Here is a 14,892-nt window from a genome sequence, read left to right on the forward strand (position 1 = left end):
TGTCCGTGGTAACCATTAAAAGTAATCGTGAAGTCCACGCTGCCTTTAGGTGGTGTCGGAAAAAATCCAAATAAATTAATACCCTTCTTAAATGGTTTCACGCTTCAATTCTAATAGGAATAATCTATCTCTTAAACTTTATAAAATGAGATCAGTTGTTACATATTTATAGCAACAATGGAGCTGCAGCAGATACCTTTGTTATGACGGTTTCGGGAATTCCGTTTGAAACCATGTAACGTGAACGCAGCACAAAACCGTTATAACAAAAAAAAAAACCCAGACCAAAAAAAATGAACATATTGTTAAATGCTTTACTTTTCAAATTCAGATCATGTATACTGGTGGCTTTTCTGCTAAAGTAAATAGCCGTTTTCCAGTTAAATAACACCGCAGTGCTCGACGTCTGAGATGAGCTAGAGATGAATCCACTTCCTGTTTATTTCTGTGGCACTTCCGAATCTTAAGCTAACACGTTTATACTAGCCAGCCGCTCCAAAGTCCACCAATCGAAACGATATAATAAATGTACACAAAAATTTAGTGGTCAGAGATTTATATGTTTTATCATTTGTGCTGATATCTGACAGCCAATTATTGATTCTCGCTCCATGCGCCGTGTCAGCTAAAAACAAAGCTGCTAAGAGTTTCAGTTAGCTTAGCTTGTGGTTAGCCTTCCATGTGCGCGTGGCTGCTAACAAACATGCTGGGGCAGTACGTTTTCTTTATGCTCCTGTTTTACCCCAGTGCCCACAAGCTCGGTGAAGCGTGTGTTGCGGCTGCTGCAGCGGAGGCACAGGACCGAGGAGCTAGCAGCACGGACACCCTGATCCTGTGCAGGGCTTGCGGACACGAGTTAGCACTCGGGACGGACATCCGCTCCGTGCCTAGCCGGCTGGCGCTCTCCAGCCGCAACGACACGCTGCTCGGGGGTCGAAGGGTTAACGTTCAGCTGTTTGAAAATCCCCACGGACACCGGTTTGAGGTGATCACGTTCAGAAAAGCCGACGTTACTCAGCACTGGCCGTCAGACAAGCGCTTCTCCTGGTTCCCGGGGTTCTCCTGGACCGTGGCCACCTGTCCCAGGTGTAACACTCACCTAGGTGGGTAAACCTACACATCAGGGTTATTACAGTTAACTAAACTCATGTGTGAGAAAGCTAAATCGAAACGTCGATCTACTGATCGAGGAAATAAAAACTTAAAATAAATTAGAAATAAACAACTATAATAACTCTGTTTTACGTCTTTATATGTTAGTTGTATATTTTTGTGCTTTACAGTCATATAAACAAGTTAATCCAATATATTTTAACTGTATATTAGTAGTAAAACCTTATCTAAACAGATGAAAAATTATTGTTTGCAATCTGCCAAACTATTTCCTATCTGCGTATCCTGGATAATCTTGACATTTTGAATGACCCGTTTATGAAATGTTTTATTATGCCCCAAAATGAGCGACTGAGCCATTAGCGCACCACAAAAAAAAAGTTTTCCAGGGGCAGAGCAGAGGGTAGTTTTCCCATAGACTTGTAAAGGACCAGAAGTCCCGTTGAGGCCACAAGATTTACCCCCTGGTGGCCTTTGAAAAGAATGCAGGTTTAAGGCCTTGTGTTATACCATCTGTGCCACAATCTGAAACATGAATTTGATCCCTTAGATGACTGCAACTCAGTCACATATAGAGCCCTACCTGGCCACAACTTTAGAGATATGACTAGGCCTTCTTATAAGATGCTTGTTTTGAACAAATTTATATAGGTTAGATGTTTCCTTAGATACTCACCCCTTACTTTTTAAAGGTACGGCTGACTGCATTTGTGTGTAATGAACGTTGAGACATGCACATTTCTTTCAAGTGTGTTTTTTATCCAAGCTAAAGCACTTGAAGTTATTAAATACAGATCTGGAAAATAGTTCATTTTTAAGTCGGGATTTAGTACATCTGAATTCAGGCTTTTATGGTTAACCTGCACTGACATGTATCCCACTTCTCTGAAACACCTGAACAAGTTACATCTTGCTTTCAGGTAACTGATTTTGTCACTTTTCTCTAGGTTGGGCCTTCCAGCCAAGTGACTGGCCTGACAGGATAACAAAAAGCAAATTCAAGGAATCGGAGCACACCTTCTTGGCTTTAATCACCCATCGCCTACTATCAGAGGACTTTGCTTCCAGCCTGCTTATGACTCCAAAATCCTTCTCCAGCTGACAGACTTTACAAGTAGTTAACCCTGGTGCCTTTGCCACTACCTGAATTATATTTTCTTAAATTTGAATGCACCCACACATTTATACACAGTAAGTTTTATTATCGTAACAAAGCAAGTTGTACACCTCAAATTTAAAACAATTTCTTCCCCCCACCCCAAGCGAAAAAGGAAAAGGGGTGATTAAATGTAAATTCTGAGATAACAGGTCCATTTTTTAAACCCATGAAGCAGTGGGGGGCAAAATTTACAAGCTTGTTTTTTTTTCCATTTTGTTCTTTATTAAAAATGTCATTTCAAATCTCATGGATATCTGTAAAACAATACAATGAAAAAAAAAAAGTCCCATAGAAATGGTGTCAAAATAACCACTCTCCCCAATATCCAACATACTCCTGCCCCACCCTGCCCTCCCTCTAAACATTACAAGTCAAAGGAATGAGCTGGTACTCATTAAGCACGTAGGGGAAAATAAGTTTTAAGGATTCAACATCCCAAATGAAAAAAAATAAAATAAAATTAAAAAAAAATGAAAGAAAAAAAAATATTTAGAGGTCTGCTAGCGCTAGGTCACTACACCATGGCTTTAATCAATTTACCACACAACCTTGAACAGAAGAACTTCTGTGTGAATAGTCTTCAAATCTACTTAGGATGCCGTGCTGATTCTATTTTTTAGACTTTTTTATTATCATTTTTAGATGACTTGAGGGGGATGGTACTCAAAATTCAGGGCAAAGTGCCATTTGCCTTAGATGAGTCGAGGGATAACAAAAAATGGCACCAACAAGTGAAAGAGGCTTCAGAATGGAAAATGAAGCACACACGGATTAAAAAAAGAAAAGAAAAAAAAAGTAACAAAAAATAAAATAAAACCTTTGCTCCCGAACATGAGTGGAAAAACTGAACAGGGAATAGAAGGTTGAGGGTCTTGGTAAATGGTGGTTTTCTTAGTCATCTTCTCCCTCGTCGTCCTGAAAGAGCGAGACATCACGCAGTTAGCAAGTGAAGAGGGAGGGGAGGTGACCCCGCACCACTCACATCAATTTTCTCAGCTTTTAGTAGATTACCTCTCCATCTTCTCCATCATCCTCTTCATCTTCCTCGCCATCTTCATCTCCTTCCTCATCAATGTCCTCCAGACCCTCCTCATCCTCTTCATCTTCCTCACCTTCACCCTCTTCATCCTCCATATCAGGAACCTAGAGATGAGGAAATCTTAAGCATTTTCTTGCTCTGGTTCTTACATTGTTATCATTTCATGGATTGATGAAAGATGTGAGAACATTGTAATACAGACTAAACATCATAAACATACCAGGTAGTACTGCAGAGGGTTTGGCCAGATGTCATCCTTGATGACCTCCCCGAGCTCATCAGCGCCCGCGTCGGCATGATCAGTGAACCAAGTGAAGAAGCTCTCTGGTTCTTCGTGTTGCCTCTTCCTTCCTGCTTTGTTCTGTGTCTGGCTGGAGCGCTTGGTCAGGTCCTAAAAACATCAGGAGTTACCAAACAGTTTGTGACTGGTACAGGAAAAAAAAAAATTCTCAGCACTACCCATTATCAGCACATTACATTTAAAACTAACAATGTGAGATATAAAAGTCACAAACTCACTACAATTCTGAATAAAATCTATAAACTGTAGATTTAATAGCTCTGGGTTATGAAAATAGAGTAGTCTTTAACCTGCATTACTACTTCTTTGCCAGCAGAGGGCAACTCCTTATGATCACATTTCTGACTTATCTCTGGTCTCTGTAAACACCTCACTGATGAGTCTATGGTCCCAGTTGTAGGTTTAAAGTCTTATCCAAAACAAAAAATTAACTTCATTATGTCAAACAGGAGTACTGTCAATCGTGAGTGTTTAGTCAATGAGCTTGCTCTGGCACTGATAAACATGATAGGTCAAAGTGGTGATCCACTCATTTACTTTGGTTGACAAACTGAAAGCTGTGCATACCTTTCCTGATTTCCATTTGATTTCTGTTGACTTTGAAGATGGGTCTCCGCTCTCATTCAGATGGAACTCTTTGGAAAGAACTTTGTTTTCGAAGTACGGATTTTCATCAAAATACTAAAAAAAGGAAAAAGAAAAATTAAAAATGCACCCAGGTAAGAAAACTTGCAAATGAAGGAAAAAAATAATTAAAAAAAATAAAAATAGTCACTAAAGTGTTACGTGAAACCATTAAACACTTACAAAATCTATTCTGTAGCCTGACTTGATGTCTTCAAACTCCGTCACCTCCACTCGGCTCAGGTAATGAAGCGCTTCCTCATCTTCCTCCCCCAGTAGGGCTGATACTGTAGGAAGAACATATGGTTATACAGATTTAAAACTTGATTCACTGTCCACATCACTCACACTTGGCACTGTGATGCCATTTTTAAATATAGACAAATTAGAGTAATAAAATTTCTTAGATTATCTGCTTACCCTGTGGATGGTTGACAAATGTGGTGACCCAGAAGTTGGGGATTTTGGCGATCAGTTCTGACCTCTTTTGAAAGAATGGCTGACGGAGTTTGTTGTATTTCTGTTCTACTTTGAGGATCTCCTCACTTGCTTGCTCATTCAACCTGAACAAGAAAAAGAGAAGTTTAAAATTTGCACAATCCGGGTAACCAAGTGTAATGTCAACATATAGATAAATGCTATATTTATTTACATATGCGTGTCCAACAGTGGACAGTGTTGTGCCCAAACTTTATTTGCATTTTGGATTTATTGATTATTTAAAAAGGGTTTATTGTCTCATATGCTTTCAGTTTACCTTTTGGAACATCATCCAATTTAGCTCAATTCACATTCATTTGAGTTGTACTTAAAATTGAAGGAAAACCATTCAATTTAAAAGAAAAGTTTCATTTTTCTTCAATAGAAGAAAAGCCCAAACTCTGCCTTACACCAAAACAACCCAATTTACATTTCGACATATGCCTATTAAATCCCTCACTAAATTATATTTAGATGTTTAATTATATTTAATTGATATTTTACTTTATGCTCTAGTGTCATTTTCACCACAATGAACAATGCTGCCTTGCATTTCAATTTATTCAACCCTTCCACTTTAAGCTATGTCATATTTAATATTCTGGCTGTTCACTATAATAACTGCATCTTAATGCAGTTCAGTGATTATGCAGGTTTCCAGATTGTAGCATGTTAATTTAGCGACATAGTTCCTCTTTTCATCAAAACATGTAGCAAACATCACCGAGATTTCTAAAAGGCAGAAAATCTACCCCTATAAGGACACGTTTAGCTTAAAAGGTTTATTACCTGTCAATTTCATTTTGAACTTCATCAATGTGTTCAATAGCTTCTTGCTGCTCTTTCTCTGTGGGAAACAAAAAATTGTTAAAAGATTATTATATGCAAATTACACACAGCAACAGTCAAGTAGGACCTCGATTATCCATTTATTTATTTTTTACTTTTAGTCAGTCCTTCATACAAACTTATTTTACAGAGAAACTAAGTTTGCCATTATCTGAAAATTCTTTTTACACCAAATGTAATTTTATACCAACACCTACCGGAGCGCAAATAAAACCCAACTTAATTCTGCGTTAGTACAGTGTAAGTAAAGATATATGCCTGATTAAATCCCCCGGAGGTTAACGTAAGGTAAGCGGCCAATAGCTGCAGCTCTAGCGGCTCAGACACTCACCGTTTCCTGCCGGCTGCTACCTATAAGGCCGCGTGGTTTAAATGTGGGACATCTGAGTGCACACACACACACAGAGCCGCGATAACATGAGGGACCAAAACCGGGGACAGATGCCAGAATACCCCCCATTACTGTGAAACCGTCCCCCATACAGTAGAAATCCTGTGTGTTTTCGTCCACATAAAATAATTATCCGGTTCACCTGACTGCGTGACCAGTTGATTTAAATGCATCTTTAGCGGTAACAAAACACAGCGTCGTCTGCTAGCATTAGGTAACGTTACAACAACAACACACAGGCTGGCTAACTGCTAATTGAAACGGCCAACTTTAACCCTTTTAAAACAAAAAATAATTAGCTGCAACCCTTTATCGGATAGTGTGGAGTGATTTTACTCCCAAACACAGAAAAATATTCTTTCAAGATTACACACGGACACTCAGTTAGGAGCCTTCGACATCACTGGCCACGCTGATGATGCTAAATTAAGGAGCTAACATGGCCTCTCAGCACCGGTCTGAATTGAACAACAGAAGGCAAGAGAAGCGGCATGTTAGCTGCGGAGCTAGCCACCGTTAGCGCAGCGCGAATACACGCAGCAACCGCCGTGGCCAACCATGAAGAAGCTCCCGTGGCGTGATGCAAAAATCAAAGCAGTGCACAAAATAATTAGCAGGAATAATGCACAAAGTGGCAATGCAAAAATATGTTAAGAGAAGAAAGTGAAAATGGCGGTGAACAGGAGGCCGCCATTCCCCTTACCGGAGGTCTCATCCGCTCCGTCATGGTTTGAGTTCAGCTCCTTTTTACTCACTTTTGCCGCCGAGGCCGACATGTTTTCGCAAGCTGGGGTAACTTACAGACGTCTGAGAAAATATCTGGTAGCTTTGAATCCGGTTTCTCCTTAAACAGGAGAACGTTTATTCGGCGTAAAGTTCAGCGTGCAGAAGCCAACAACGTGCTGCTTTCCACACAATGTAGCTGCCGATGAGCGAGGAAGTCAGAGCAAGCGCCGCTCACGCGCTCCTTTCATTACGAACACGCCTCGCCGAATGGAGAAGACCAGCTCCGCCTCTCAAAATAGGTCTTACTACTTGGCTCCAATTTGCTGATTTACCGCCGTCTCTTCTCTTAAAATAACACCAGAAATGAGCAAAACCTGCAATTATCACTTTTATTAATGTCATATTCGATTATGAAATTAACTTGTTGTAATATGTTAGATTTACTCAGGCCAGGCCGAAGCTGCCGACTCACACTTGCGCACTTAAAAAAAAAAGCTGAATGTCAGTTGGAAGAGCCTCATTCTGGTGGTCAGTGCTAATTAGCTGTTAGGAACGATTTGACTCCAGTTCAATTGTTTTATTTAGTTATGAATACAAAATATATTTTGGTTGAGGTTATGGCCAGAAGGTTGCTTAGTTCTCCACTGTGCTTGTAAACGAATGTATGATAATATATTTGTATTTGCTGGTTTAGTAAGGAAAAAGACAAGCTAGTTGAAGTGTAACTGCATAATTACATGTCTTAGGTTCCTATTTGCTCATCTACTGCCATATATATATATGTGTGTGTGTGTGTGTGTGTGTGTGTGTGTGTGTGTGTGTGTGTGTGTGTGTGTGTAATTTCAGATGATCAAATTAACCGGTCATTTGTTGTGTGTACTTCAGCCAGTGCTAAGCTTCTAACTTAAAACTAACTGTAAGTTGGAAAAAGGAACCCCTTAATGGTGATCTGTGTTAATTAACTGTTATGAATGGTTTTGACTCTAGCGCCATTTATTTTATTTAAATTTGGATTTGAATAGAGAATATATTTTAGTTAAGGTCATGCCCGGGAGCTTGATTAGTTTCCTACTGTGTTTACAAATGAAGCTATGATAAAATTTATTTGTATTTGCAGTTTTGGCAAGGGGGGAAATAAAATACAGGTAGTGGATGTAAGTAAGTAAGGTCCCTATTTACTGATCTACTGCTATCTGTTCGCTTTGAATCCCAACCAAATAAAAGTGTAAGAAACAAAAATGAATAATAGCTTAATAATATCATATTTGATCATCAAATTAACTACAGTCATCTGTTATATTTACTCAGGCTACGGTTAAGCAAACTTAAAATAAAGCTGTAAGTTGGAAGAAGGAGCTAGTCTGTGCTAATTAGTATTAGAAAATTAGCTACATTTTTAAAATTTAAATTGGAATAAGGATGATATTTTATTAAGGCTATGTCCAGTATCTTCCTTAGTTATCCACCACATTTATAAACAAATCTATGATTAAAACGTATTTGCTTGTTTAATAAGGAAACATTAAAGCTGGTAGCGGTGTACCACACCTATTAGTGTAGTCTCTTCTTCTTCTGAGCTATTTTTTGTAAATGTTTAATTTGATAAGAATAAAGAACATACTTTAGGTAAGGTTATGTCCAGTAGCTTTCTTAGTTATTCACTTTACCTATAGACAAAGCTATTAAAAAAATAAGGTTTCCATTTGCAAGTTTAAAGAGTTGATAAACAATGTACCATGTGTAACAGCCTGATTACAACACGTGTATGGTCCCAAACTGCTCATTTATTGTCATCTCCTCTACAGATCACACCGCAAATGAACAAAAACCTCCAAAGAATTAATTGTGGTCATCAATTAGGTTTATTACATCTGAATGGAAGTGGAAAGTAGAAACTTCATTCTTGTATTCTTGTTAGTTATACCCAAAGTAATTTTGTGATTTACGTATAAAAAAATCTTACAATGTAGTGATGGTTTTGTCGAGTAACTGTTGTAGTCTTCACTGTATAAGCAGGGTTTACGACTACAAACACGTTTGGTATGCATGCCAAAAAGTGTCTGTCTGCCAGAAAGTTATTGCCAATGTTTCTGTTTGTTATTTATGCCTAATACCTTTACTGATATTGGTAAATAGACTGTAGTCAACAGGATTTATGAAAGCTTTACTTATAAAATGAAGAAATTACCTGTTTAGTAAGTATATTTAATACAGAGTTATTGTACCTTCTATTGTTCTACATTATAATTAATCCAGTCCTTTTTGGCTACTTTACTTAACTTTTTAGAACTGCTATTTTATAACTTTGTGGCGCCCTCTTGGACAGATCTCTTTTGGAAAATTGATTTTTAATGTAATTTACATTTTATATTTGGATAAATAAGGCATATGAAATAGTTACTTTGCCAAAAACCTACCTTTTGATAGGAATGTTCTTTCTGGCTCAGAATGACTCATTATAATTCATGAGACATATGTTGGACAAATTATAGGCCAACAAATCATTTACAGCACTTTAAATACTCACAATCTTTTTTAAAAAAAAAATAAAAAAAAATACTAGAAATCACCTTTTGGCATGTACACGTTTTAATGAGACAATTTCAAGCTGGTGGATGTGTAACAGCCTAATTAGGGCAAGTGTGATGGATTGTCTGTTCAAGTGTGTTATTGTGTAGCTACGTTAATTGCTTTCAATTTGACAGGCAGTAAAGTGGGAGACCACAACCACAGAGCTGTCATGCGTGACTGTTAATCCACGCTGTCAGTAAAAAACAGCCAGACAGGCTACATCATTATATCCAGGAACTCATTTCCCACCTCCTGCTATCAGTGTAGTTATTTAAGTCTCTCATCTCATTCTTGTTAGAGGAGGTTAAACAAATCTCCTAAGCACCGCAGGCTCTTCTCTGCTTTGTCCCAAAGAGAGCACCAGCAGCTCTGCTTGCCTTTTGGTTGGTGGCAGAGCAGGAACATGTGGTCATGCAACGGCCAATGCCGAGCCCTGAGAAGGCAATCGGTGCTGTCAGAGCAGCAGCAGCAGCAGCAGCAGTGCTGGCACTGGAAAGGAACTCTGCAGAAAGAAACCCATCTAAAAGAGACAGGGGAGGGGGGGTTGGATTTGATTACAGACCGGAGGATGAGGATGCAGTGGGAATGGCATGTTGTAGAGGAAGAAAGAAGAAAACAAACAAGAGGACAGGCTGTTTGATCAAGGTCTAAAGATGTAGGAGCTGCATCCCAGGAAGCAGGCAGTCAGTGTGTCTGTGAACGCACCATCACATCAGGGGACTTGTTGTGGTTCAAGGATAGTGAAGGTGGAGAGGCGCAACCTGAGAAGTCCCCTCCCGCCACTTCCACAGAGGATGACAGATTAATCCTTATTCAGCAAGGAGCGAAGAATCACCCCGAGGTGAGTGAAGTGCAAAGTCATAGTGTTTCCATCTGATCTGTGCAGGTTATTCACACTTAATCCATGTCTACTTTCGCTCTTGTTTTGGTCCAATATGTAAATGAGTTGTGTGTGTGCAACCCTCTCTCTGGTGAATTCCTCACGTTACACCACACGTTCCACTAAACTCTGTCTGTGTTCAATCAGCATGCTGCTCCAGTCCCAGCTGACCTGTCTGTGATGAAGTGAGGCTTGTTGTCTCTTGATGTGATGTTGTTATCCAGGATCAGATGTTGTCCACGGCTCAGCAGATGCTTCAGGATAGCCGCTCTAAGATTGAGCTGATCCGACTGCAGATTATAAAAGTCGCCCAGGCTGGAAGCAGCAGCAGCAGTGGTGTTGATGGTGGTGGAAACCCTAACAGCTCCACTCATGGAGGTCAGAGTGCTGGGACAAGTGAGTCCCCCTATAATACTCTGTTCTTCTACTTTATTTAAGTGTGCAAATTACCTTGAAAGAGGCGTGAAATCATCTATTATATTGCCCGTGGCCAGTCACAACAATTCTGTCAGATTTTCAAATAACTTGTCTCGTTAACCCAGAAGGAGCAACCGAGTTTCCAGTGCATGCAGATATGTGGTTTGAAAATTTAGCGCTTTAATGAAGGTTTTGCCAGAGCTTCCATTTTTTGAAAGGGGATTATCTGTTTGACTAATTTTTTCCAACAACAGATCACAATTCAAAAGCTTTTCTTGTAAGTGAAAAAGTATGCATTTTTGATCCAGAGATACTGTGACGTGAGTACTTTAACATTTCCTGCCAACAGTCTCCTGTCCCAGTTATGATGAGAGTATATTGCACTAGTGAAACTGCTCTGACAGGATTATTAGAGACAGAGTGTAAGTGTGACATTTAATTCTAAACTGGCGATACGTGCCATTTGTGAAACTCTGAAAGTAATGTTTAAAAAAAACGATTCCTGCCTGACAGAATATGAGACAAGTAACTCTATACCATGGCTCCTCAGGTCCCATTTCCTTTCTTGGACCTCTGACCTCTTTTCCTCTCATTGATTTCTTAAAATGTTATCATCTACAGCTAATAAAGGCCCTCTTTACTACAGCAGGCAGTTTCATTCACTGTATCCAAGTGTCAGCAGAATGTGTAAAAGCAAAGGCTGACTCTAGCAAATGATTTTCTCAGTCCATCCATCCATCCATCCACCCATCCATGCGCCTCCTTCACCTGTTTTGATGGGAGACTGATGGATTTCCAAGCCAGTCAAGAGACATAATCAAGTCCGGTTGGATATTCCTAAAACACCTCATAGGAGACGTCCAGGAGGTATCCCTAAACATTAGCTCCTTTTGATGTGGAGGAGTAGCAGCTCTACTCTGAGACCCTACCAAACACCAGACACCCTTTGTAGAAAGCTTGTGTTCGTCATTTGAATCCGTGACCTCATTATTTTGGTCACTGCCAGCAGCTTGTGGCCATAGGTGAGGGCAGTAATATAGATCGACACCTTTGCTTTCAAATTCAGTTCCCTACAGCAGACCAGTACAGCATCTGAAATAATACAGCAGCTGCACAAATCCCCCTTTCAACCTCTATTTCCCTCCTTCCCTCAACAAGAGCCCCAAGATACTTCAACTACGCCTTCAATTAAGACAGCAACTCGTTCCCAACCCCAAGTGAGCACTCCTCACTTTTGACTGAAAACCATCACCTCAGACTCAGAGGGGCCAGAAAAAGTGTGATTCACTAAGTCACAGGCCAAACCCAGAGACCAAGACAATAATAATTCATTGACTTATGGTTGAGTTGAGACCATACATTACATTGGCATTATTGTTGCGGTAGCAACCTTTCCATTGATGTTGCTTTGGTTAAATTTATTGATACCTTTAATTCTCAAAAATATTCCTAAATATATTTCATGTTTCAGGTGACAACAACAGTCATCCGAACCAAGTTATATTGTTAAGTAGACCTCCATATGTATCCATATTAATTAAAAATACCCTTTTACTCTTTTTTTAAAGCACTTCCTCGTCTCACTCTAGTGTATATGTCAGACATGGTGACAGCGAATGAACCAGTACAACCCCTTTGGTCATCCAGCATAAATCTACTAATAGTTAGGTACTCCTTATTCACAGTGGGTCGCCACAGCGTGCAGCTCCACTTTTTGAGTGTTGTACAGTTTATTCTATTGCACAATGATTCTCTCTGTTCAGTATTGTATTTTTTTTTTGATTGTTTACTGTTTTATTTGGTTCACTTTAATTATTTAAAATGTCTTCGATGTTTCAACCACTGTTTTAATTTGCCCATTTTTGTTACATTTTGTTATGTCTTATTATCAGTAATTAGGTCAGTCATCCGTGAAGTGTTCTGAACTGCATTTACCTCTATGCAAGGTATATAAATAAAAGAGAGAGATCTCTAGTGATCTGATGATCCCTGTCAGCAAGCATTTGGTGAGAGTGGGAAGAAAGAACTCATTTTAATAGGAAGAGAACCAGACTTGTAGGGGTGGGGGCAGGGAAACAAAAGAAAGAAGAGAGAGACAAGGACACAACACCAATTACAGGAGAGAGAAGACTCGAGTTAATGCAGTAGTGGTGTGTAAATGCATGGGCATGGTAGAATAAATGCTACCTAAGTGCATCATGGGAAGTTCTCCAACTGCCTGAGCCTATAGCAGCATAACTAATGGATGATTCAGGGTCACCGGATCCAGTTTGCAAACATCTACTTTTAGTAGCAGACTAATGAAAATTCAAAACAAAATAAAATCAATTGAATAGAACACAAGTGTAATTACTCTGCAGCTCTTGTCAGTCACTGGTTTTGATTAATTTTAAGAATTACGTTTAAACCCCCACCCCAAAAAAACAAGCAGCAAGAGAAAACAGGATTCTTTCACTTCTGGGTTTATTTAGTATGCAGTGTTCTTCTTCTTGTATCAACATAGCAACATTTGAAGGGTCTTCCCTAGCTGCGATGTTTTAATCCTTCCTTTTAGAGCTTTTCTACATTTCAAAAAAGTGTCAGCTGAATGCCAGACACATAGAAAATGTAGTGTTTTTAACTCAGTGACATTTAAGACAAAAGGGTTTACTTCTTATTTAGGAATACTGATAGCAGGTATCAAGACTCTCTCTTTCTCTTCCCTCTCAGGGATATCTCCCCTCACTGCGAGTCTCGTGGATGCTCGCTTGGTAGAGTTGCAGCACTATGTGCAGAGGGAGTCAGATGCATTGGTGCTGGCCAAAGATGTGGTGAAGGAGCTTGAAGGGATCTCATCGTTGGACCGGAAGGCCCTGGCTGAGGTAGGACTCTCAGTCACATTTATTTTAAAGTACGTCAGAGGAGAAAGGAGTTTGTTTTAAGGCATGTCTAAAAAATCTGAAGAATTTTCTAAAAAAAAAAAAAAAAGAAAGAAAGAAAGAAAAAAATTGAGACTGGCTGTACTGTGCAGCTAAAACTGCTTTTTCAGATAGAGGATGAACTGAGGGGCGGCACCAAAGTCCAGTATCAGATAAAGAAAGATGATTTTGAAGTGTGATTCATGCAAGACTATTATAGTATAGGGTAAGAAAAAACATGGGGCTGGAAATGTTAAATATTAACTTTCATGTTTGCTCTGGTTTGCGTTTAGTTGTGTTCTGAGCATCACTTTCACTGATTAGCTAATATAATAAAAACACAAAATAAAGCAAAATAAATAAAAATATAAAATCTAAAGTCTGAAAAATATATTTATGTTGGAAGTAAAGCAGCACAAACAATATCCAAAAATACTAAACAGCCTATATTTAAAAGGCCCAAACAACAATATAGTCTTTATCTTCTTTGCAGGCTCAGGCTCGGGTGCAGGAATCCTCCCAGAAACTGGGTCTTCTGCAGCTTTCCCTGGAGAAATGCCTGAAGGAAAAGAAACAGGAGCCTCTACAGCAGCCTGCAGGAGGGGGACCTCCTTCTACCCAAAACCCCACAACTGGGTGTCCCCTTTCCACCTCGCCATCCGTCTTCTCCATCAGACCTGCCTCCTTAACCGGTACCAGCACAAACTATGCTTTTTCTGAGCAGTACCTACATTTAAAAGTGTACTTTTAGAGACAGCTCTGTTTGCAAATTAATTTACTAGAGCATACCTCAGATATAGGTATAGTCATGGGTCAAATGTTTCAATAATTTGACCCCAAAAATCTGTAAGAATATACATAACACAGTTTTTAGTGAAGGTTGCACAGTGCATTAAGTATGAATTAGCCTGTCAGCATTATCTAAAGCTAAAATGGACAGTGCATGAGAGGGGGGAAGGAGAGTGTGTCGGCAGGGTGGAGTGAGTGAAGACGTGTGTCAGGTGGGTTTGTGGCAGGATAGAAGCGAGCGTGAGAGGGAAGGTTTATAAGATGGTAGTGAGACCTGCTCTGATGTATGGTTTAGAGATGGTGGCACTGAGAAAAAGACACAAAGCAGAGCTGGAGGTGGCAGAGGTGAAGATATCGAGGTTTTTTATTGGGAATGACCAGGATAGACCGGATTAGAAATAATGACATCAGAGAGACTGCTGAGGATGAGCGGTTTGGAGACAAAGTTAGAGGCGGGACTGAGAGGATAAACTGGAGGATAAACTGGGCAATGGATGTTGAATGTGGAGCTTCCAGGCACCTGATGTAATAAAGGATGACATGTAGAGGTTTAACAGAGGGGATGCCAGCGAGAGGCTGAGATGTAGACAGATGATCTAAATTGCGACCCCTAAAAGGAGCAGCTGAAAGGAGGAGGAGCCTGTCATTATTAATGA

General features: G+C 39.6%; 3 protein-coding genes across 6 annotated transcripts in view; 2 read left to right on the forward strand and 1 right to left on the reverse strand.

Annotated features, from left to right (window-relative positions):
- The first annotated feature begins 118 nt into the window (after positions 1-118).
- On the forward strand, positions 119-2,634 carry LOC308403595 (uncharacterized protein). Its single transcript, XM_080893152.1, has 2 exons — positions 119-1,103; positions 2,061-2,634. Exons 1-2 carry the CDS (start codon positions 680-682, stop codon positions 2,213-2,215), a joined length of 579 nt encoding a protein of 192 aa, XP_080749278.1. The 5' UTR covers positions 119-679; the 3' UTR covers positions 2,216-2,634.
- seta (SET nuclear proto-oncogene a) lies at positions 2,295-6,892 on the reverse strand. The gene is made up of 8 exons (XM_080893150.1): positions 6,660-6,892; positions 5,506-5,563; positions 4,657-4,799; positions 4,420-4,523; positions 4,180-4,293; positions 3,532-3,702; positions 3,284-3,415; positions 2,295-3,187 (listed from the first exon to the last, which is right to left on the reverse strand). Exons 1-8 carry the CDS (start codon positions 6,730-6,732, stop codon positions 3,164-3,166), a joined length of 819 nt encoding a protein of 272 aa, XP_080749276.1. The 5' UTR covers positions 6,733-6,892; the 3' UTR covers positions 2,295-3,163.
- Positions 6,893-7,102: 210 nt separating this feature from the next.
- Positions 7,103-14,892, forward strand: part of LOC308403588 (serine/threonine-protein kinase N2-like) — a 29,053-nt gene continuing 21,263 nt past the window's right edge. For 2 of the 4 annotated variants that reach the window (XM_080893140.1, XM_080893138.1), the window contains exons 1-4: positions 7,103-10,094; positions 10,281-10,529; positions 13,260-13,411; positions 13,941-14,139. In XM_080893140.1, the coding sequence (XP_080749266.1) occupies positions 10,364-10,529; positions 13,260-13,411; positions 13,941-14,139 (517 nt within the window). In that variant the 5' untranslated portion in view covers positions 7,103-10,094; positions 10,281-10,363. The remainder of the gene's footprint in view (positions 10,095-10,280; positions 10,530-13,259; positions 13,412-13,940; positions 14,140-14,892) is intronic. The other 2 variants (XM_080893141.1, XM_080893139.1) reach the window with 2 other exon arrangements.

The sequence above is a fragment of the Rhamphochromis sp. 'chilingali' genome (assembly GCF_963969265.1).
Source record: "Rhamphochromis sp. 'chilingali' genome assembly, chromosome: 10".
In the NCBI taxonomy this organism is placed as follows: domain Eukaryota; kingdom Metazoa; phylum Chordata; class Actinopteri; order Cichliformes; family Cichlidae; genus Rhamphochromis; species Rhamphochromis sp. 'chilingali'.

Coding starts and splice junctions, on each gene's coding strand:
- LOC308403595 (XM_080893152.1), top strand. CDS start 680: ATGTGCGCGTGGCTGCTAACAAACATGCTGGGGCAGTACGTTTTCTTT. Junction 1,104..2,060: donor CAGGTGTAACACTCACCTAG/GTGGGTAAACCT, acceptor ACTTTTCTCTAG/GTTGGGCCTTCCAGCCAAGT.
- seta (XM_080893150.1), bottom strand. CDS start 6,732: ATGTCGGCCTCGGCGGCAAAAGTGAGTAAAAAGGAGCTGAACTCAAAC. Junction 4,800..5,505: donor GTTCAAAATGAAATTGACAG/GTAATAAACCTT, acceptor TTTCTTGTTCAG/GTTGAATGAGCAAGCAAGTG. Junction 3,703..4,179: donor TCAAATGGAAATCAGGAAAG/GTATGCACAGCT, acceptor TGATGTTTTTAG/GACCTGACCAAGCGCTCCAG.